General features: G+C 45.9%; 1 protein-coding gene across 20 annotated transcripts in view; it reads left to right on the forward strand.

Moving 5' to 3' along the window:
- TBC1D8 (TBC1 domain family member 8) overlaps positions 1–22,110 on the forward strand; it is a 139,646-nt gene that overhangs the window by 106,273 nt on the left and 11,263 nt on the right. For 7 of the 20 annotated variants that reach the window (XM_085018588.1, XM_085018593.1, XM_021087165.2 and 4 more), the window contains 8 exons: positions 2,591–2,805; positions 4,071–4,188; positions 5,482–5,767; positions 6,475–6,604; positions 6,748–6,846; positions 7,395–7,463; positions 14,656–14,896; positions 15,390–15,455. In XM_085018588.1, the coding sequence (XP_084874714.1) occupies positions 2,591–2,805; positions 4,071–4,188; positions 5,482–5,767; positions 6,475–6,604; positions 6,748–6,846; positions 7,395–7,463; positions 14,656–14,896; positions 15,390–15,455 (1,224 nt within the window). Of the gene's footprint in view, positions 1–2,590; positions 3,245–4,070; positions 4,189–5,481; positions 5,768–6,474; positions 6,605–6,747; positions 6,847–7,394; positions 7,464–8,019; positions 8,078–14,655; positions 14,897–15,389; positions 15,456–18,125; positions 21,420–21,503; positions 21,994–22,110 lie in introns of those variants that run through there. The other 13 variants (XM_085018597.1, XM_085018586.1, XM_085018599.1 and 10 more) reach the window with 5 other exon arrangements.

Genomic DNA, 22,110 nt, shown 5'->3' on the forward strand with positions numbered 1-22,110 from the left:
TCCAAGGTATGACTCTGCTGCTCCTTCTAGGGAACTGGGGGAGGGGGTGGCCAGGGCCCTGCCTTCCCTGGGGACCCACACAGCCCAGCACCCTCTTTTTCTGCCGCAGAGGCCCAGACACAGACTCTGGGTGCTCTGGCTACTGGGTGGCCTCCCTGAGTTGGTATTTCTAGGTCCTTCTCCAACTCCTGCTCACCTTGTTCCACTGGCTGAGCCTCCCGCTGCTTCATGGCTTGTCTCTGTGGCTGTCCCCCCACCCCCACCCCCACCCCGCCCCGCACTGAGCACCAGTGAAACCCTCCTTTGTCAATTTAAAAATGTCCTTGGTATTGGAGTTCCCGTGTGGCTCAGCACTTTAAGGATCCAGTGTTGTCACCACTGCGGCTCTGGTGGCTGCCGTGGTATGGATTTGCTCCCTGGCCTGTGAACTTCCTCATGCCATGGGTGCAGCTAAAAAAAAAAGTCCTTGCTCTTTTTGTATTTAATAAAAACAGCCCGTATTCACACAGAGAAGTGAGCAAAGAAAGTGACTCGACTCAGGATCCCACCACCTGAAGGTGACACCTGCTAGTGCCACATGGTGGTGTCCTCTAGGCCTCTTAAATGAATGTGAATACACACTGGGGCACACATTTTTTATTTTATTGAAGGATAGTTTATTTACAGTGTTGTGTTGACTTCTGCTGGACGGCAGAGTGACTCTGTTATACGCATATATACATTTTTTCCCATATTCTTTGCATTATGGTTAATTACAGGATATTGAATGTAGTTCCCAGTGCTGTATGGTAGGACCTTGTTGTTTATCCATCATATATACTAGTTTGCATCTACTAATCTGAAACTTCTGATCCCCCCCACTCCCCCACCCCAGCAACCACAGGTTTGTTCTCTATGTCTGTGAGTCTGTTTCTGTTCTGTAGGTAGGTTCATCTGTGCCATCTTTTAGATTCCGCATATATGCAGGGTCACACAGTATTTGTCTTTCTCTTTTTTGACTGACTTCACCTAGCACACACATACTTTTTATCTGAAAAACAACAACAGTGCTTGGTCATTTTTTATCCAGCTGCTATTTCATGCAAATGACAGAATTTTCCTGTTGAGGAAAAGGTCTGCTAAGTCAGTGATGGTTGGTAGTGTGGGGCCCCTGTGACAAGAGGATGCCCCTGTTGAGTGCTCATGGGAACCCTGGGGACCAGTCACTGCAGATGGGAGCCTTGGGGAGGGGTATATACTAAACCTCGTCAGAATGGAAATGCGTGAAGTAGCAGTTCAAGGCAGAATTGGGTCCTTCCTGCTCCCTGACTCTCCTGGAACCTCTCTTTGTGGAGATGCATTGGCCCTGGAGCCCCACATGCTCCCCCCTCCCCCACCGCAGGGGACACCAGCTGGACCACAGGTGCCCTGGCGCTGGCTGGCAGGTGAACGGACTCCCCCTGCTGTGTGGAGTCACTCATCCACCACGCTGCCTGGCAGAGGCTGGGGCAGGGGTAGGGGCACGTGGGCTGTGCTTGGCTTCCTGCAGAGCATGAACCCAGGCTCCAGGGCTTCCAGCTGGCGGCTTGTTGGCTCCTTCTTTGCCAGCATTACTTAATCATAATTGTGCCTTCTCCTGTGCTCAACACGCAAGTGCTCCATAGTTTCTTGTTGAAGAAATGCATGAAAATTGTATGTGTGTGTATGTGTAAGTATACATGCGTGTATATATGCGTACAGATGTGTTTATATATGTACACACACACATACTTCTATTACTAGGGAATACAGTTTCCAAAAAGCATAGTAATGAAGCTATTTCTGGTATGTGCTTCCCCCCCTTTAAATAAGATTATTCTTAGGAGTTCCCATTGTGGCTCAATGGGTTAAGAACCCAACTAGTATCTATGAGGATCTCTCATGATCATGAACTGAATGGGTTTGATCCCGGGCCTCACTCAGTGGGTTAAGGATCCAGCATTGGCCACAAGTTGTGGTGTAGGTCACAGATGCTGCTTGGATCTGGCATGGCTGTGGCTGTGGCTGTGGCTGTGCATAGGCCAGCAGCTGCAGCTCTGATTCAAACCCTAGGCTGGGAACTTCCACATACCCAGGTGTGGCAGTAAAAAGAGAAGGAAAAAAAAAGATTATTTTTAGAAAAGCCATGTTATTTCTGTTTCTCCTTTCTTTTTGTTTTTGGGTTGTGTATGATTCCAAATTGTTTTCTGTCCCTCGAGTAGCAAGACACCACTGAGGTCCTCTGATAGGACAGTCCCTCCCCAGATGGACTCTCTCCTGATCAACCCCCTCTCCCCAAAACGTTGCTTTTTTTTTTTGTCTTTTTGCTATTTATTGGGCGGCTCCCGCGACATATGGAGGCTCCCAGGCTAGGGGTCTAATCGGAGCTGTAGCTGCCGGCCTACGCCAGAGCCACAGCAACATGGGATCCGAGCCGCGTCTGCAACCTACACCACAACTCACAGCAACGCCGGATCGTTAACCCACTGAGCAAGGGCAGGGACCAAACCCGCACCTTCATGGTTCCTAGTCGGATTCGTTAACCACTGCGCCACGACGGGAACTCCCCAAAACGTTGCTTTTAAATCTTCAGATGCCGTCACTGACCTCGCTGCACATCCCGGTTACTATGGTAACCTGGTGGAGGAGTCCATGGGAAAGTGTTGCCTGGTGACGGAGGAGATAGAGCGGGACCTGCACCGCTCCTTACCGGAGCACCCCGCTTTCCAAAACGAAACGGGAATCGCTGCTTTGAGGAGAGTCCTGACAGCCTATGCCCACCGGAACCCCCAGATCGGGTACTGCCAGGTGAGCCACACTGCAGGTCATAGCCCCCATGCTGGGCCAACCCCCAGGCCTCAGATGTGGTGTGAGTCAGGCAGGCTGAGCTTGTCCCTCTGGAAGGAGGGACGTCACCCAGGGCTGGGGAGAGCGTTGCATAGGCTGGGCCTCTAAATGTGGGAGGCCACTCATTCTGTCTTCACGGCCTCCAGGCCTCCACTGTAGGACAGGGAAAGCTGCATGGAGCTTTCACTCTCCAGACCGTACAGAAGTCATGGGGATTTTTTTTTAATTAAAAAAAATTGTTATTATAGTTGATTCACAGTGTTGTGTCAATTTCTGCTGTACAGCAAAGTGACCCAGTTACACACATACATACATTCTTTTTCTCGTATTATCTTCCGTCATGTTCCATCACAAGTGATTGGGTATAGTTCATAGGGATTATTATTACTTTTTTTTTAGGGCCACACCTACGGCATATGGAGGTTCCCAGGCTAGGGGTCAAATTGGAGCTGCAGCTGCTGGCCTACATCACAGCCACAGCAATACCAGATCCAAGCCCCATCTGCCACCTACACCACAGCTCACAGCAACACTGGATCCTTCACCCACTGAGTGGGGCCAGAGATTGAACCTGCCTCCTAATGAGTAGTGGTCAGATTCGTTTCCCTTGAGCCACGATGGAAGCTCCATAGGGATTATTTTTGAAATGGCAGTGGTATTTGGGGAGGAAAAAGATATTTGGGGTGGATCACTCTCCTCCAAGAAGCACATGTGGAGGTAGGACGTCATCCGAGTGGCTCCTGAGTTACTCAGGAAGATTACTCGTCTGCTTAGAAAAAACAGGCACAAAATAAAACCCCAAGAGGAGATAGGGTGAGAGAAGCATCTTGAGATTTAGAAAGATAAAATCGTAAGCTTTATTGCCTATGAATAAGCAAAAATAGTGGGCGAGTGAAGGTGTGTGTGTCTGTCTGAACATAGACACAGAGGTAGTTGATTGGGATCCAAGCCTGAGGCAGCCTCCAGAGCTCAGCCCAGCGTTGCTCCCTGAGGATGGGGCAGAGCGGTGGCTGATCACTCAGCCCTGTGTGTCTGTGAGGCCCACATGGATACCGTGGTCACTGCAGCTCAGTGTCCTGTGGTTGCTATGCTGCATCTCTCCTCTATGCGGTTGTGACTCTTGTGGGTCACTTGAGCTAGCGTGGTTTTTAAAGTCTCCGTGGTGGCCACACAGTCTGGTCAGTAACTGTCCCCACCCCTGTGACCCCTCCCCGTCCCCGGAGCAGTCCATGAACATCCTGACCTCCGTTCTGCTGCTGTACGCCAAGGAGGAGGAAGCCTTCTGGCTGCTGGTTGCTGTGTGTGAGCGGATGCTGCCTGACTACTTCAACCACCGAGTCATTGGTAACTGCCCCTTCCTCCCGCTCTGTCCCGGGGGATGGTGATAGAACTGGGGCCAAAGCATCGATCACCAGTCTTGGTGATCCAGTCCCCCGTGCCACTCAGCTAGTCTCTGCACAGACACCATTGGACTCTTGACTTTGCAAAACTAACTAGTGTGATTCTTCACACAGTTTTGGCAAGGGTAGAATGTGGTAACCTGATTGCTCTCTTGCCATGAACACTTACAGATTTTGGATAAAGAACACATAAGTGATTTTACATGGATAGCTGGACTTGAAGAAGGAAAAAAATGTCTAGGCTCCAAGAGCAAATTGAAAAGTGAAAACCAAAGAGGTTTGTCACTGATGCTGAGGCCTGGAAAGGGAAGGGGTGTTGCTCTTGGTACCCAGGGAATTCATGCGGACAGAAGTCCCAGTGCTCCCAAAAGGCTGCCCATCCCATGGTGCCACCGCTGGAGCTCCTATTATGGCGGTTTTAATTTGAATTTCTCCCTGGTGATTATTAAAGATGATGAACCTGTTTTTCTGTGCTTACTGGCCATTTGTTTATCATCACTTTTGAAATGTCTGTTCACATCTTTTGCCTCTTTTTTTTTTTTTAAAAAAAAGATTAGGTTATTGACTTCCTGTTACTAAGTTGCATCAGTTCTTTCTTTTGATGACAAAACCTTTGTCAGGCTATGAGTCCCAGATATTTTCTCTTGAGATCGAAGTTTGCATTAACTTTTTATTGGCTGCACCCATGGTGTGTGGAAGTTCCCCCTGCCAGGGGTCAAACCCATGCCACAGCAGGGACAATGTCAGATCCGTGACCTGCTGAGCCACCAGGGAATTGTGGATTTTGCACCTTCATTTTCTTCATGGTGTCTTGTGAAGAACACCTGTCTTTAATCTTGATGAAGTCAAGTTTATACTTTTTTCTGTGGTTAATGCATTTGTGTCTAAGAAGATTTGCCTTTTTCCTGTATTTTCTCTAGATGTTTTTCAGCACTAGCTTTTAGAATTAAGTCCTTGACACATTTGCAGTGTATTTTTCTGTATGATGTGAAGTAGGAGGCCAGGTTCCCTCCTCCCCCCAAGATACCCACTTGATGCAGCACTATTTTTGGAAAACACTCTCCTTTCCCCATTAAATTACCTTGGTCAGAACATCCGAAATCCATGAACTTTGAGTCCTTTTCTGGACTGCACTCCCGTTGCACTGTTCTGCAGATCCCAGAGTGGCATTCATTTTAGGCTGACCTCAGAGGTCTTGCATCCCTCTCCAGCCAGGTCTCTGTGGCTTCCTTTCCAGGGGCCCAGGTAGACCAGTCCGTCTTTGAGGAGCTCATCAAGGAGCAGCTCCCTGAGCTGGCGGAGCACATGCAGGATCTCTCGGCCCTGGCGTCCATCTCCCTCTCCTGGTTCCTGACTCTGTTCCTCAGCATCATGCCCCTGGAGAGCGCGGTGAACGTGGTCGACTGCTTCTTCTATGACGGCATCAAAGCCATCTTCCAGCTGGGGCTGGCCGTGCTGGAGGCCAACGCCGAGGACCTGTGCCGCAGCAAGGACGACGGCCAGGCCCTGATGGTCCTCAGCAGGTGGGCCTGGTGCCTCTGCCTGACGAGGGGAGGGGCAGCAGCTGGACCCAGGGAGCTGAGCGGTGGGACAGGTGGCAGGGCCATCACTGTGGGAGTTTCCCACTCTGACACGTGTGCCCCCATTCCTCATACCTCCCCACGGAGTGACAGCAGGAGGTGAGGGCGTCGATGCCTTCCTCTGAGCAGATCCAATCATCTTGAGTCTAGATGGATTCGTAGTGGCCTTGAGCAGGGGCGGGCAGTGGCCACAGGGAAATGGGGCCTCAGGCAGCCAAGTGGAGGATTTGGACATTGTGCGCATAGGGGCTGGTGTGATGCAGTGAAAGCAGAGTCCCGCTGGGCTGGGGACGGGAACCTGGGTCTTTTGGAGCTGAGGGGAAGTTGGATGACAAGTGCCTTTTCAGGATATTGCGGAAGCTTAAAATTGCAGTATGCACGGAATTTTATATTTATATCACTGGAGAGTCTCAAACCCCTGGAAACCTCTCCGTGGCGTCCAGGCTGACAAGTCTGGCTTTACTTCTGTCTCCCCATTTTTCTAAAGCAAGTGTCATAGTTGCTGCCTGGCCCTCTTCCCAGTATCTAGAGACAGATGAGCTGGGATGGAAGTACCACCACGTGTCCAGGGGCCCCCATGAAGGTGGCAGGGGCCATGGGGTACCCAGGGGAGGGTGAACCTGTGCTTTTCTGGTGGCTGGTGTGCCCAGGTTTCTGGATCACATTAAGAACGAGGACAGCCCTGGACCCCCGGTTGGCAGCCACCATGCCTTTTTCTCCGACGACCAGGAGCCCTGTCCTGTGACCGACATTGCCGACCTGATTCGGGACTCCTACGAGGTACTGGGGGGCCCCATCCCTGCCCCCACCCCCAGCTCTCTGGGGAGATGGACTTCCAGGGAGGTGTTCCCAGCTCCTCCCTTGTTTCCTGTCTGGATGCAAAAAGGGATTGTGTGAGCAAGTCGTCCGTCCCTTCCCTGCAGAAGTTTGGAGACCAGTCCGTGGCTCAGATTGAGCACATGCGCCGTAAGCACAGGATCAGGGTCCTCCAGGGCCACGAGGACACCACGAAGCAGAACGTGGTGAGTCGGGGCCCCCTCAGCACCCCTGTGTGGCAGCGAGGCGCTGAGCTGGGCTGGGTGCACCTCCCATGAGAATGCAGCTTGACCCAGGGTGGGGGCGGGGAGTGACCTGGCAGAGCAGTAGCAGGGGTCCACTGTTAGAGTCAGGCAGTTGGTGAGTGTGTGAACCACTGCGAGCCTCAGTCTCCCCAGCTGTAAACTAAGGCTAATAATGCCCATCACATGGAGTCAAATGCGGGACGATACATGCCCAGCGCAGGGCCCTGCAGTGTTGATGGTTGTTATCCTGGAGGAGCTTCCTGCCCGGGCTCTGGCTTTCCCGGTGTTTACTTCCATTAAACATTTGTCCTGAGTCACTGATGTCAGGAACAGACTCCTCTCCAGGAGGGCAGAATCTGCCCAGGAGGGGAGCTGGTGCCTGGGGGGTGGGTTGGGGGTAGGGGGTGGAGAGGCATGTCCCACCCCCCCAGGAAGCACCCTTTTGGCCCTCTGGCCCTCTCAGGGGCAGGCAGAGGATTCACCGCCTGGCTGTTGGTTCTTTCCTCAAGCTCCGAGTCGTGATTCCAGAAGTCTCAGTTCTCCCTGAAGACCTAGAGGAACTCTATGATTTATTCAAGGTAGGAACATCTGGGAGGATGAGAGGGTGACCAGCCCCAGCCAAGCTTGTCCACCTGCCTGGGGGAGGTTGTGGAAGCTGAGGGTCAGCATATGCCTGTTGGGTGGCACTGGGGGCTGGAGCTGCCCCACTGGCCCTCTGGCTTTGCCTTGCTTGCTGGATGCATGGACGGTGCTGCACTCTGCTGAAAGCCCCCCGAGTGCCGGTGACGGTCCTCCACTGCCCGATGCAGAGGTCCCAGTTGATAATGGATGCCGCAGTGAGCCTTAATTCAAATGATCATCTCATATCCTTTTATATTACTCATAATCCCACCTGTAAGATGTGTATACATATTTTTTCTTTTAAAAAAATATAGTGGAGTTCATGTCATGGCTCAGTGGTTAACGAATCCGACTAGGAACCATGAGGTTGTGGGTTCGATCCCTGGCCTTGCTCAGTGGGTTGAGGATCCGGCATTGCCGTGAGCTGTGGTGTAGGTCACAGGCGCGGCTCGGATCCCGTGTTGCTGTGACTCTGGTGTAGGCCGGAAGCTACAGCTCTGATTAGACCCCTAGCCTGGGAACCTCCATATGCCGCAGGTACAGCCCTAGAAAAGACAAAAAAAAAAAAAAAGTTAATTTACAATGTTGAGTTAGTTTCAAGCACACAGCAAAATGACTTAGTTATGCATACATATGTATATTAATAAGGTTATTACAAGATGTTGAGGAGGGTGCCCTGTGCTTTACAGGGCCTCGTTGTTTACCTACTTTATATACAATAGTGTAAATACGTTAATCCAAACTCTTCATTTATTTCTCCCCCACATATTTTTATATTTGTGTGGAGCCTGCATGCTGTTGATGTTCTCTTTTCAATGCTTTTAGGAACACTTTCTTATGTTGCCATATAGTCTTACTCATTTTTCAGTCATTTTATTTGTTTATTTATTTATTTATTTATTTTAGTGATTATTTATTCATTTTGGTCTTTTTGCCATTTCTTGGGCCGCTCCCGCGGCATATGGAGGTTCCCAGGCTAGGGGTCTAATCAGAGCTGTACCTGCCAGCCTACGCCAGAGCCACAGCAACGTGAGATCTGAGCCACGTCTGCGACCTTCACCACAGCTCACGGCAACCCTGGATCGTTAACCCACTGAGCAAGGGCAGGGATCAAACCCGCAACCTCATGGTTCCTAGTCAGATTCATTAACCACTGTGCCACGACGGGAACTCCCATTTTATTTATTTTTTATTGTTTGATTTTTAGGGCCGCACATGAGGCACATGGAAGTTCCAGTCTCAGGGGCGAATCTGAGCTGCAGCTGCCGGCCTACACCACAGCCACAGCAATTGGGGATCTGAGCCACGTCTGCGACCTCTACCACAGCTCATGGCAATGCCAGATCCTAAACCCGCTGAGCAAGGCCAGGGATTGAACCCAAGTCCTCATGGATACTAGTTGGGTTCGTTACCACTGAGCCACAATGGGAACTCCTCAATCACTTTAAAACCCAGCATGTTGATAATACATGAAACAGTATTTCTAATTTTTGGATATTTAGGTAGAATCTCAGTTCTTGGTACTTAAATCACCTTAAAAGAACATTTTCAAGTGCCTTCCTGAAAATTTTCTTGCTGGAAACAGTCAATAAAAATGGGCAAGAGAGGGAGTTTCCATTGTGATGCAGCGGAAATGAATCCATCTAGTATCCATGAGGTTGCAGGTTTGATCCCTGACCTCACTCAGTGGGTTAAGGATCCGGCGTTGCCATGAGCTGTGGTGTAGGTCACAGGCGCAGCTCAAATCCCCAATTGCTGTGGCTGTGGTAAAGGTTGGCAGTTGCAGCTCAGATTCACCCCCTAGCCTGGGAACTTCCATATGCCATGGGTGTGGCCCTAAAAAGTAAATCGGGGGGGAAAAAAAAAGGGCAAGAGTGGTAGACAACACACCTACTCCTGACAGCCTGGCAGGGAAGGGGCAGAGCAGGGCCAGTACCGAGGAGTCTGGTTGCTGGAGTTCTGCTGGGGCCTCGGAGCCACCAGCACTTCTGAACGCAAATTGCCCCACGCTATTTTTTTTTTCTTAACCTCTTGAGCCACAATGGGAACTCCCTCAAATTGCCCTGTTCTAGAAATTGTCGTAAGCAGCGCATCGGTGGTTCTGAGTGGAGCCTCAGAGGTTGTCTGAACACTTTGTGCAGCTGACATGGCACTGGCCTGGGGGCCTGGCTTAGTAGATTGCTGGCACTCGCTCCCAGTACGCAGGATGCGAGCTGAGGACGTCTCAGGCCATGTCTTCTGGAATCACCACCGTTATCAAGTTTTATAGTTTCCTCTGTTGCATGAAGAGAAAATATGAAGGCAGAGCCTTGGTGTCCCAAGGCTCCACCTCTCTAACTTTCAAGGAGGAAAAACAGGGAGTAATAGAAACACAAAAGTAGGTAAACAAATGTTGTTTAGCATCAAATGTCTTTCACTTATTTAGGCCTAACTGTTCTCAGCTTGAGAGAATGAGACACCTCACACATCTGAATTGGTCTAACTTAAAAGATGGCTTTAAATTCGTAATAAAAATAGGTTTCATTAAGTACCAACGATATCATGCACCTTTCAGACAAAGAGTGTTTAAAGAAGACAGAGCGGGTTACCTGTTTCCTATTTCTGTCTTTCCTGTGAACAATGTGGGTATGAAATTATTTTCATATTTGTAGTAGGGCCTGCCAGGCCTTTCATGGGCGGAGGACTAACAACAAATAGAAACTATAAATACAAGACCATTTCCAAGATGGACTGACTGCCAAAGGAAATGCCAGTAAAACAGTGTTGCAATCTGGTGTCACCTTCCGTCGTCAACCTGAGGCTCCTCCTTCACGCCCAGAGTCATCCTCACGTCCCTCCGAACAGCTCTCAGGCTGAGCTTCTCCCCCAGGCGCCTGACTTTCTCTGAATTTCCTTGGCGTCATCATTGTCTGACCTTGTATATGTTAATACTTGTTTGGGTTCTGTGGGGTATAGTGTTCCCTCGTTGGGTTTTGCAGGCATCTGTCTTTTTTTTTTAATTTAAAAATTTTTTTCCATTAAGAATTGTTTTAAATGATTTATTTTTTTGTATTTTTAATGATTTTTATTTTTATTTTTGTATTTTTAAATTATTTTTATAAAGCTCTTGTCCTTTTTTTTTGGTCTTTTGTCTTATATGCGGCCCTAAAAAGACAAAAGAACACATACGGGTGCATGTGTCTTTTTCAAGGAAAGTTTTGTCCAGATGTATGCCCAAGAGTGGGATGGCTGGGTCATATGGCCCTCCCACAGTGCAGAAGGGTTCCCTTTTCTCCACACCCCCTCCAGCATTTGTTATTTGTGGACTTATTAATGATGGCCATTCTGACTGGTGTGAGGTGGTATCTCATGGTAGTTTTGATTTGCATTTCTCAAATAATCAGTGAAGTTGAGCATTTTTTCATGTGCTGACTTCTTTCACCTAGCACACTGCCCTCAAGGCCCATCCAGGTTATAAAACGGTGTTTGAAGTTACATAAATTCTGTTTTGTGACATTTGTCCCTTATTCTCTCATATTGAAAACAGCTTCATTACTTGTACCTCTGCAAGTAAGACAGGAAGAAAATAATACATACTTGGTGTCATAGGCCACTCCTGAATGGCCAGGACCTGTAACAGTGCCTTATATATTCCATAGACCTGCTCTTGTTAATAATCAGCTAAATTGATTTACTACTGATGGATGATCAGGCCCTAGAAGGCATTTGGTGGCTTTAATATTACTTTTCTGGCTTCTGAGTTCTGGGTAAGACTTTTATTTTCAAAATTTAATTAAAAAACCCTGAACAAAAAATACACATAGGGAGTTCCCATTGTGGCACAGTGAAAACGGATCCGACTGGTATCCATGAGGATGTGGGTTCGATCCCTGGCCCCAATCAGTGGGTTAAGGATCCGGCATTGCTGTGAGCTATGGTGTAGGTTGCAGACATGGCTCGGAGCCTGCATTGTTGTGGCTGTGGGGTAGGCCAGGGCCGTACGTTCGACCCCTAGCCTGGGAACTTCCATATGCTGTGGATACAGCCCTTAAAAAAAAAAAAAAAAATATATATATATATATATATATATGTATATATATGATTATACCTACTATCATGATTAAAAAAAAACCCTTTAAGCAAAATTGAAAGGATCTTATCCTGTCTGCACCTTCAGTCCCACCTTGCATGATAACGACTGTTAACGATATGGTGAATGTCTATCCTGACTTTTCCCCCTTGTGTTTATGTCTTGTATACACACATACAGGCCACACACTTTCACTCTCTTTTTCCCACAGTTTTTATCATGGGCATTTTTCTAGATTCAGTATCTACACATCTTTCCAAGCTCTTTTTTTTTTTGTCTTTTCTAGGGCCACACTTGCAGCCTATGGAGGTTCCTAGGCTAGGGGTCCAATTGGAGTTGTAGCCACCTGTCTACACCAGAGCCACAGCCACAGCACCTCGGAATCCGAGCTGAGTCTGCAATCTACACCACAGCTCACAGCAACACCAGATCCTTAACCTACTGATTGAGGCCCAGGGATGGAACCCACAACCTCATGGTTCTTAGTCAGATTCGTTAACCACTGAGCCACAACGGGAACTCCAAATTTCATTTTTTAATGGCTGTGGAATTTGATTGTAGGGCTGAACCATAGTTTACTAACCATGCACTCGTGGAGGCACATTGAGCATTTCCAGTATTTTCTCTGCTTTATAAAGTCAGGATCCTTGTAGCTTTCTCTGGTCATCTGTGCTGCTATTTCCAGAGGATGGGTTCCTTAGGAATGCACAAAGCAAATTTTAGTCACTACTGCTAAAGTATTTTAGATTTTTCAAATTTCATTTCCACTGATGATGTTGAAGAGTGTTCATTTCCGGGGTTCCACACTCACCCAGCATTTAATTTATGGATCTTTTCAAATTTTGCTAGTTTTGTAGAAAATTGCCTTTCACTGTAATTCAAATTTGTTGACTCACTAGTGAGGTTGAGTACCCTTTCATAAATTCGTTAGCTAATTGTACACTTCTTTGTATCAGCTCTTCATCACCTTTGCCCGTTTCTATATTGGCTTGTTTTTCTGTAGGATTCTGTGTCAACTGGTTGTGACCTCCATGTTATACCTGTTTTCTTCTGGTCAGGATTCTAAGGGCCTCTAGCTTCCTAGGATGCACAAATACACATGGAAATTCACAGTGTGTCTTGGGTTTTGAGGAATAGGAATTTATTAGACCTTTGTTTCACACTTAAGTTCTTGTGGTATTTTTCATGATTCTGCAAAGGCTATTTAATGAACATGGCTGCAAGTCATAACAGTTAAATTATAAATGGCATTTTGGTTGCCATCCAAGGATAGGCACTTGCACGTTATAGCATCTACACGTGTTTCTTGCCATCCTTGTGGGCAGAAGGCATTGAACTTGTGCAGAACCCTGTACTCATTAGGGACCCCTTTCAGTGAGTTGAGATGTCCCAAGAGGTGATGTAGTACAGGTGTAAAAGATGCGTTTTAAAGAGGCTGGCCCAGGGAGTTCCCGTCAAGGCTCAGCTGTTAACGAACCCAACTAGTATCCATGAAGACGAGGGTTCCATCCCTGGCCTCGCTCAGTGGGTTAAGGATCTGGCGTTGCTGTGAGCTGTGGTGTAGGTCGGAGACCCAGCTTGGATCCCAAGTTACTGTGGCTGAGGTGTGCCGAATCCAGTGCTGCAGGGCAATGGGAGATCATGAGGGAGGGAAGCGTGGCCTAACACACAAGACTGTTTTTTTTGTTGTTGTTGTTGTTGTTGTTGTTGTTGCTATTTCTTGGGCCACTCCCGCGGCATATGGAGGTTCCCAGGCTAGGGGTTGAATCGGAGCTGTAGCCACCAGCCTACGCCAGAGCCACAGCAACGCGGGATCCGAGCCGTGTCTGCAACCTACACCACAGCTCACGGCAACGCCAGATCGTTAACCCACTGAGCAAGGGCAGGGACCGAACCCGCAACCTCATGGTTCCTAGTCGGATTCGTTAACCACTGCGCCACGACGGGAACTCCACAAGACTGTTTTACATTTAGAAAGTGAGGGACCAGGAGGCACTCTGTTCTGCAGAACAAAGGCACCTAGGCTTTAGCCCTCCTGACTTTTATTAGGGAAGAGGTAATGAGCAAAATCAGGTGCAGGCAATGACAAAGCGATCTCTTAGTGAATAACAAAGAAACTAGTTACAGGTGCATACCTCTAGGGCATAATGCAGCTGCTCATGGTTAATGCATAACTCCCTTAGCTTGTCTTTGAAGGAGACCCTGTACCTTAGAATTCTGCGTGTTAGCTTCTTGTGCTTTTGCACATGCTCCAAGTTTGCCTTCTGCAGAGTTCAGCAGTTCAGTGGTCTCCAACAGTGGTAAAGACCAGCAGCTGTAGCTCTGATTCGACCCCTAGCCTGGGAACCTCCATATGCCACGGGTGCAGCCCTAAAAAGACAAAAGACCAACCAAAAAAAAAAAAAAAAAAAAAAGAGAGGCTGATCTGGTCCTAGGTGACAGGGCCAGTTTTGACTGCTTTAGTTTTCAGTCTCTTCCCAAGACTTCAAACTGCCTCTGTTTTTTAAATTTTTGAATTTTTAACCTATTGATATGGTTCAAAATTCACAACATATTAAAAAAAAAAAAACATGCAGTAAAAAGGCTCACTTCCTCATCTGAATCTCTGCCCCTATTTTCTGTCCCAACAGGGGACCAGTGTTAATAGTTTCTTCTGTGTCCTATAGATTTGTCAGTACTTTTTGACTTTCAAATAATAGGATCTTAAGTGAAAATAGCAGAGTAGAAATTATGTGACTTCTATAATTCAAACTATAGCAGCCAAGCTGTACATTTAAAAATTGTTAAAATGATAAATTTTGGTGTGTGCATCTTGCTACAATGAAAAAACAAAAGAAACCTTAATTAAAAGAAAAAAATGTCAAAATTAACATATTCGTGTAGGCATAGACTACAGGGTAATAGGGAAAAGTACACATCTGGTTGGAGTGGTGAGAGGGTGAGATAATGTTTTTATTTGTTGTGATGTTGCTTACTCAGTGGTAACAATTTTAGCAGGCAGAGTAATTGAGGCAGGAAGGCCTCTTAAGCCTGGGCCTCGCCCAGGTGCCGCCCTCACAGCCCTTCCCCCTCCCCCTCAGCGAGAACACATGATGAGCTGCTACTGGGAGCAGCCTGGACCTCTGGCCCTGCGCCACGACCCCAGCAGGCCCTACGCAGAGCAGTACCGCATAGACGCCCGGCAGTTTGCACGCCTGTTTCAGCTCGTCTCGCCGTGGACCTGTGGGGCCCACACAGACATCCTGGCGGAGAGGACTTTCAGGCTCCTGGACGACAACATGGACCACCTTATTGAATTCAAAGCCTTTGTGAGCTGTCTGGGTATGACTCTGGGTCTTTACTGCAGCAAGTTCATTGGGCGAGTGATGAAGCAGGCACGGCCACTCAGGGAGGTGGATTTGTGTCTAGTCTGATGTGATTTTGTGATTTTTAACAGTCCCTTTGCAGGCTCCTCTCATGACCACTTTTATAGGCTGCCCAAGGCGGGTGGGGCAGGGGCCCAGGCTCTCCACATCCAAGGTCACTGACCTCCCGGGTGTGGTGGTGGCTTGTTAGGAGACACGTTCTTAACTTTTGCAGCTACAATTAAAATCTTCCAGAAGTCATGAGGCCAGAGTTCCCAAGGTTATCCAGTCTCCAATCAGTCACCACCCTTCTTGTTTTCCTTTCAAACTCAGTGTGTCTGGGGCAGGGGTGGATGTCAGGTCAATTGAGCATTGACCTCACCCCTCTCTCCACAGTGACTTTGTGTCATGACACATAGACTTTAATCATTTGCATCTAGTCAGTCTCTCTCTTTTTAAAAATTTTGCAGATATCATGTATAACGGAGAAATGAATGAGAAAATCAAGCTGTTATACAGGCTTCATATCCCTCCAGGTAAGAAATTCCAAGTAGAAAAGTCAGGCTCTGTTCTGTCTTGACATAAATCAGCTTTGTGCACAACCCTTTCTTCTCGTTTTAAATTTATTCAACTTGAGGCAACACGTGTGTCTAGTTTGATTGGGGTGGCTAATGACAGATTTTAAGTATCTCATTTTATTTTTTAATTTTTTTTTGGTCTTTTTTTAAATCCGTACCTGCGGCATATCAAAGCTCCCAAGTTAGGGGTTGCCGCAGCAATGCAGGATCTGAGCCATGTCTGTGACCTACACCACAGCTCACAGCAACATCAGATCCTTAACCCACTGAGTGAGGCCAGGGATTGAACCCGCGTCCTCATGGTTACTAGTCGGGTTCATTGCTACTGAACCACAACTGGAACTGGAACTCTGAATTTCCTTCCTTTTTTTTTTTTTTTTTTTTTGATGGCTGAGCAGGATTCCATCGTGTGCATGTATATGTGTACACAACTTTACTGAATTCATATTCTAAGAGTCTTCTGATGGTGCTTTTAAGATTTTCTATATGTGGTATCATGTCATCTGTGAATAGTGACAGTTTTACCTCTTCGTTCCCACTATGATCCTTTTCTTTCTTAATTGTTCTGACTCACACATACAATAAATGTGGAATAAAGGTTGCAAGAGTGGGCATCCTTGTTTTCATTTTTTGCCTTTTGTCTTTTTAGGGCCACACCCGCAGCATATGGAGGTCCCCAGGCTAGGGGTCTAATTGGAGCTGTTGATACCGGCCTATGACAGAGCCACAGCAATGCCAGATCCAAGCCATGTCTTCTACCTACACCACAGCTCACGGCAACGCCAGATCCTTGACCCACTAAGCAAGGCCAGGGATCGAACCTACAACCTCATGGTTCCTAGTCAGATTCGTTTCTGCTGCACCACAATGGGAACACCATCCTTCTTGATCTTAGATCTGATCACCGTGGAGTATGACATTAGCTGTGAGTTTGTCATATGGCCCTAATTACATTAAGGTACGTCCTTCTACAACCACTTTGTTGAGAGTTTTGATCATCAGTGGATCTTGAATTTTGTCAAATGCTTTTTCTGCATCTATTGAGACAGTGATATTTATCCTTCATTAATGTGGCACATATATCAAAGTGATTTGTGGATGCTGAACTATCCTTACATCCTTATAATAAATCCTACTTGCTCATGGTATATAATCCTTTTAATGTATCACAAAGTAGATTTGCTAATAGTTTGAGGATTTTTACATCTATTTTCATCAGGGATATGGAGCTGGTATGCAGGTAATTTTGACCTTGTAAAAAGAGTTTGGAAGTATTCTCTCCTCTTCGGTTTTGTCAAGAGTTTGAGAAGGTTAGGTATGAGATCTTTGAATGTTCGGTGGAATTCACTAGTGAAGCCATCTGGTCCTGGGGTTTTGTTTGTTGGTAGGTTTTTAATTACTGCTTTGATATCTTTACTAGTAATTGGTCTGTTGAGATTTTCTGTTTCTTCACAATTCAATCTTAGATTATATATTTCTAGAATTTCTCCATTCCCTCTAAGTTGTTCAGTTTGTTGGTGTATGATTGTTCATATGAGTTTCTTATGATCATGTGTCTGTGTTATCAGTTGTAACTTCTTTCATTTCTGACTTTGAGCTCTCCTTTTCTTGGTGAGCCTAGATGAAGGTTTGTCATTTTTGTTTATTTTTTCAAAGAACTGGTTCTTAGCTTCGTTGACATTTTCTGTTGTGTTCACAATCTCTTTTTCATTTTGCTGATAATTTCCCTGTTAGAACTGTTTTTGGTGCATCCTATAGATTTTTGGAATGTTATATTTCCATTTTCATTTGGCTTTAGGTTTTTTTGTTGTTGTTGTTGTTGTTTTGTTGACCTACTTGTTGTTCAATAGCACGAGGGTTTTTTGTTTTGTTTTTTTGTTGTGCTTTGCTTTGCTTTTTGGGGCCACACCTGAGGCACATGGAGGTTCCCAGGCTAGGGGTTGAATCGGAATTACAGCTGCCGGCCTCCACCATAGCTACAGCCACACGGGATCTGAGCCATGTCTGTTACCTGCATCACAGCTCATGGCAATGTCGGATCTTTAACCCACAGGGTGAGGCCAGGGATCAAACCCGTGTCCTCACAGATCCTAATCATTAACCCCTGAGCCAGGAAGAGAACTCCACATGTTTTTTGTTTTGTTTTTTTTTTTAATCTCCATGTAATTTGTGATTTTTTTCCAGTTTTCGTGTAATTGATTTCTAGTTTCATACCGTTGTGGTCAGAAAAGATTCTTGATATGAGTTCAGTCTTCTTTTAAATTTATTGAGCCTTGCTTTATGGCCGAACATGTGATTTATGTTGGAGAATGTTCCTTATGCACTTGAGAACATGTATTCTGCTACTTTTTGATGGAATGTTTTGTGTATAAGTATAGGTTAGGGCTGATGCTTCATTATTGATTTTCAGTCTGAACCATCTACCCATTAATGTAAATGGGTTCTTAACATTCCCTACTAGACTGTATTTCTGTCAGTTTCTCCCTTTAGGGGAGAATATTTATTAATATTTGCTTTATGTATTTAGGTATGTCTCTCTTGGACACATAAATATTATAAATATTAAATCTTTCTGTTGGATTGATCCCTTTATTATTATATAATGGCCTTCTTTGTCTTTTATTACAGCTTTTTTTTTTTCTTTCTTTTTTGGCCACCTTGTGGCATGTGGAGTTGGGAGTTCCTGGGCCAGGGACCCAGATCTGAGCTGCAAATGTGACTTAAGCCACAGCTGCAGTATCATTGGATCCTTAGCACACTGTGCCAGGCCGGGGATCAAGCCTGCATCCTGGTGCTCCAGAGACACCACCAATCCCATTGGGCCAAGGCAGGAACTCCACAGCTTTTATTTTAAGCTTGTTTTTTTTGTTTTGTTTTCTTTTGTTTTTTTTGCTTTGTTTGGGCCGTACCCACGGCATATGAAGGTTCCTAGGCTAGGGGTCGAATCAGAGCTACAGCTGCTGGCCTACACCAGAGCCACAGCAACACCAGATCTGAGCCTCGTCTGTGACCTACACCACAGCTCACTGCAGCACGGGATCCTTAACCCACTGAGCGAGGCCAGGGATTGAACCTGCATCCTCATGGATACTAGTGGGATTGTTTCCAGTGCACCACACCAGGAACTCCAAGTCTTGTGGTTTTAATCCAGTCAGTCTTTGATTAGGAAATGTGGTCTATTTATATTTAAAGTAGTTGTAGATAAGTATGTACTTACTGCTATTTTGCTAATTGTTTTTTGTATTTCCTTTATGTGCTTTTTCTCTTTCTTCCGTTGCGGTTTGATGACATTCTCTAGCGTTACATTTAGATTTCATTTCTCATTATCTTTTGTGTATGTCCTATGGGTTTTTGCTGTGTGGTTATGACATACCTGTATGACATCCTGTATATATCACAGTCCTTTTTAAGTTGATATCAACTTAACTTTAAATGTATTCTAAAAACATTTTTATTCCCTGTTTTTTGTTTTTGTTTTGTTTTTTGGTTTTTGGGTTTTTTTTTGCTTTTTTTCGGGCAGCACCTGTGGCACATGGAAGTTCCAGGCTTAGGGGTCGAATTAGAGCTGCATCTTCGACCTATACCACAGCCACAGCAATGCTGGATCCTTAACCCACTAAGTAAAGCCAGGAATTGAACCCACATCCTCATGGATACTATTTGGGTTTGTTACCGCTGAGCCACAATGGGAACTCCCTACATTTTGTGTGTGATGTGATATTTTACGTTTTCTTTTGTGTATCCCTTAACCAATTATGGTTTAGTTAATTGTACTACTTTTGCCTTTTAAGCTTCATACTAGCTTTGTAGCTTTTTAATCTACTACCTTTACTATATATTGCCTTTACCAGTGAGATTTTTACTTTCGTATGTTTTCGTCTTGCTAGTTAGGGCCTTTTCTTTTTCTCTTAAACACATTCTTTACAATTTCTTGTAAGGCTGGCTCAGTGTTGATAAATGGCTTTAGCTTTTGCTTGTTTGGAAACTCTCTTGTCTTCAATTCTAAATAGTAACTTTGATGGGTAGAGTATTGGAAGTTTTTTCCTTCTGGCACTTTGGCCACTCTCTTCTGACCTGCAGTTATGGGAGTTCTATTGTACCAAAAGCTGTTTTTCTCTTGCTCCTTTTACGATTCTCTTCAACTTTTACCATTTTCATTATGATTTGTCCTTTTTTTTTTTTGGCCATGTCCATGGAATGCAGCAGATCCTGGGCCTGGGATTGACTCTGAGCCATAGCTGTGACTGTGCCAAATTCCCAGCTGCTAGGCCATCAGGGAACTAGAGTGTCTTGACATGTGTCTCTTTAGGTCCATCGTGTGTGGAACTCTCTGACCTGTGGGCAAGTCCCATGGGACTGCAGCTGTAAACCCTGCTGACCCCAGGGGATCTGGAGGTTCCCCCTAATCCCAGCAACAGTTAAAAAAATTATGGCTTCAGATGAATGTACAAGCGCCTTGGGGGTACCCGTGAGCCGTGGTGAGGCCAGGAGAGGGCATTCCTTAGAGCATCTCTGTCCCCTCTAGGTATGTGGTACATCTGAAGCCTGCCCCCCAGGTTGAAGCTACAGGACAAGTAAATGGGTCACCCCAGGTGGGCTGGGGGTGTGTTTCCTTCTGCTGTCTGTGTAGTGCCCTGGATGGGTAGCCTGCCCCGAGCTGTCTTTCCTGTTGTTACAGCTCTGAGGAGCCCAGAGGTACAAGCCCCTCTGGCCACAGGGGCCAGGTTTTCAAGGGGCATCCCCTGTATGGACTGTGCCCACCTTCTGGGTTTATTGAGCTGTAGGAGGGATGGCTGGGGGCGGGGCACACCTGCAGTGCTGCTGGTGAAGTGCTGGAGGCAGGGCATGCCCAAGGCTTCAGTGACAACCAGAGCCCTGCGGGCAAGGTGTACCTGTGAGATTGGGTTCCTGTGCATCCACCTGCACTAGTAAGGCAGCGTGAGTGATAAAGTGGTGCTTCACCCCTGAAGAAAGTACCAGCTGTGCCCGCCCCTCTGGCAGATGCACTCAGGAGTTCCCACTGTGGCTCAGCACTAGTGAACCTGACTAGTATCCATGACTAGTTTCCGACTCCTCCGCACCTCCAGCTACTGTTCTGGAAGGAATCTTTCACTGTTCTGGTGCATGAGACCATGGCTCCTTGACATTTAAGCGGTGGTAGCTAGGAACAAGGAAGGCGGTTTAGAAATCCATGGGGTCAGACCTGGCGTTTCCCTCAAGGTAGTCCTTGAATCTATGAGACAGGTAGAGGGGGTTTAGGAATCCCAGGCTAGGGGGCTCTGGACCCCAGTGCAGGCTTGGGGTTGGATGGGGCCTCTTCCGTCTTTCTAGCAAAAGAGCCCAGGAGGTGGCCACCTGTGAGGTTTTCAGGGCTTTGAGGTCTTAGTGGTTTTTTAAATGCACACCTGGACTGCAGGTGAGAACTCGCATGTGGACAGTCTCTGGGCCTCCTGAGCTCAGCCGGGACTGAACGGGCATGTGCTACATGTAGGTGATGCTACGGAAGCAGCTAGGTGCTTAAGTGCAAAGCATTTAGCATCAGCGGAGCTCCTTGCATTTTATTTACTGAGTTTGGTTTTTCATTTAATAGATCCTTATCTTTTATAGATGTTTTCTATTAACATAGAAAGTATGCATAATTACTCCATTGTCATCATTGTCGTCGTCATTATCATCTTTTCACAATCATTATCTGTATCTGGCATTTAAAAAAATTTTTCCTTTATATTGAAGTATAGTTATTTACAGTGTTGTTTAGTTTCAAAGTGACGCAGTTATACATATACACGCATCCATTCTTTTTTCAGATTCTTTTCCCATATAGGTTATTACAGAATTTTGAGTAAGTTCCCTGTGCTATACACTAGGTTCTTATTGATTATTATATCTGGTATTACTAAATAAAATATTTTTATTCAGTTATTTTCTCTCTCTCTCTTTTTTTTTTTTTTTTTTTTGGTCTTTTGTATTTTTAGGGCCATACTTGTGGCATATGGAGGTTCCCAGGCTAGGGGTCGAATTGAGGCTCTAGCTGCCAGCCTACACCACAGCCACAGCAACGCCAGATCCGAGCTGCATCTGCAACCTACACCACAGCTCATGGCAACACTGGATCCTTAACCCACTGAACAAGGCCAGGGAGCGAACCCTTGTCCTCATGGATGCTAGTCAGATTTGTTACTGCTGAGCCACGATGTGAACTCCTTTCTCTTGATTTTTAAATTAAGTCTTTATTTGGGGATAATGTTATACTTATAAAAAGTTGCAAAGAAAGTATAGATACGGTTCTCATTCTTGATATGTCTTTAATCTTCTTTTTGATTGTTGATACTCTCATTTGAGGTTGATATTTCGTTCTTCATCTAACTTCATTTTGAATTATTATTTGTTTCCAAATTATAAATTTATTTCTAAAAGACATTTTCATTTTTATTTGTTCACTAAAGGCATTTGTAAATGGCTTCAGAAAATCAGTTATTAAAAAGATTTTGGCATATGTGATGGTAATATTTATATTGTGTGACTCAGTTTAAATTGTTAAAATTGAGTGGAAATTAAGATTTGGTACATTATCTTTGCTTACATATATATAATTTTCAAGGTTGAGAAATAA

The sequence above is a fragment of the Sus scrofa genome, chromosome 3 (genome assembly GCF_054392235.1).
Source record: "Sus scrofa isolate SSC_HxYL_T2T_F1_AM1 chromosome 3, Sscrofa_HxYL_maternal_Yorkshire_Landrace_v2.0, whole genome shotgun sequence".
Classification (NCBI taxonomy): Eukaryota; Metazoa; Chordata; class Mammalia; order Artiodactyla; family Suidae; genus Sus; species Sus scrofa.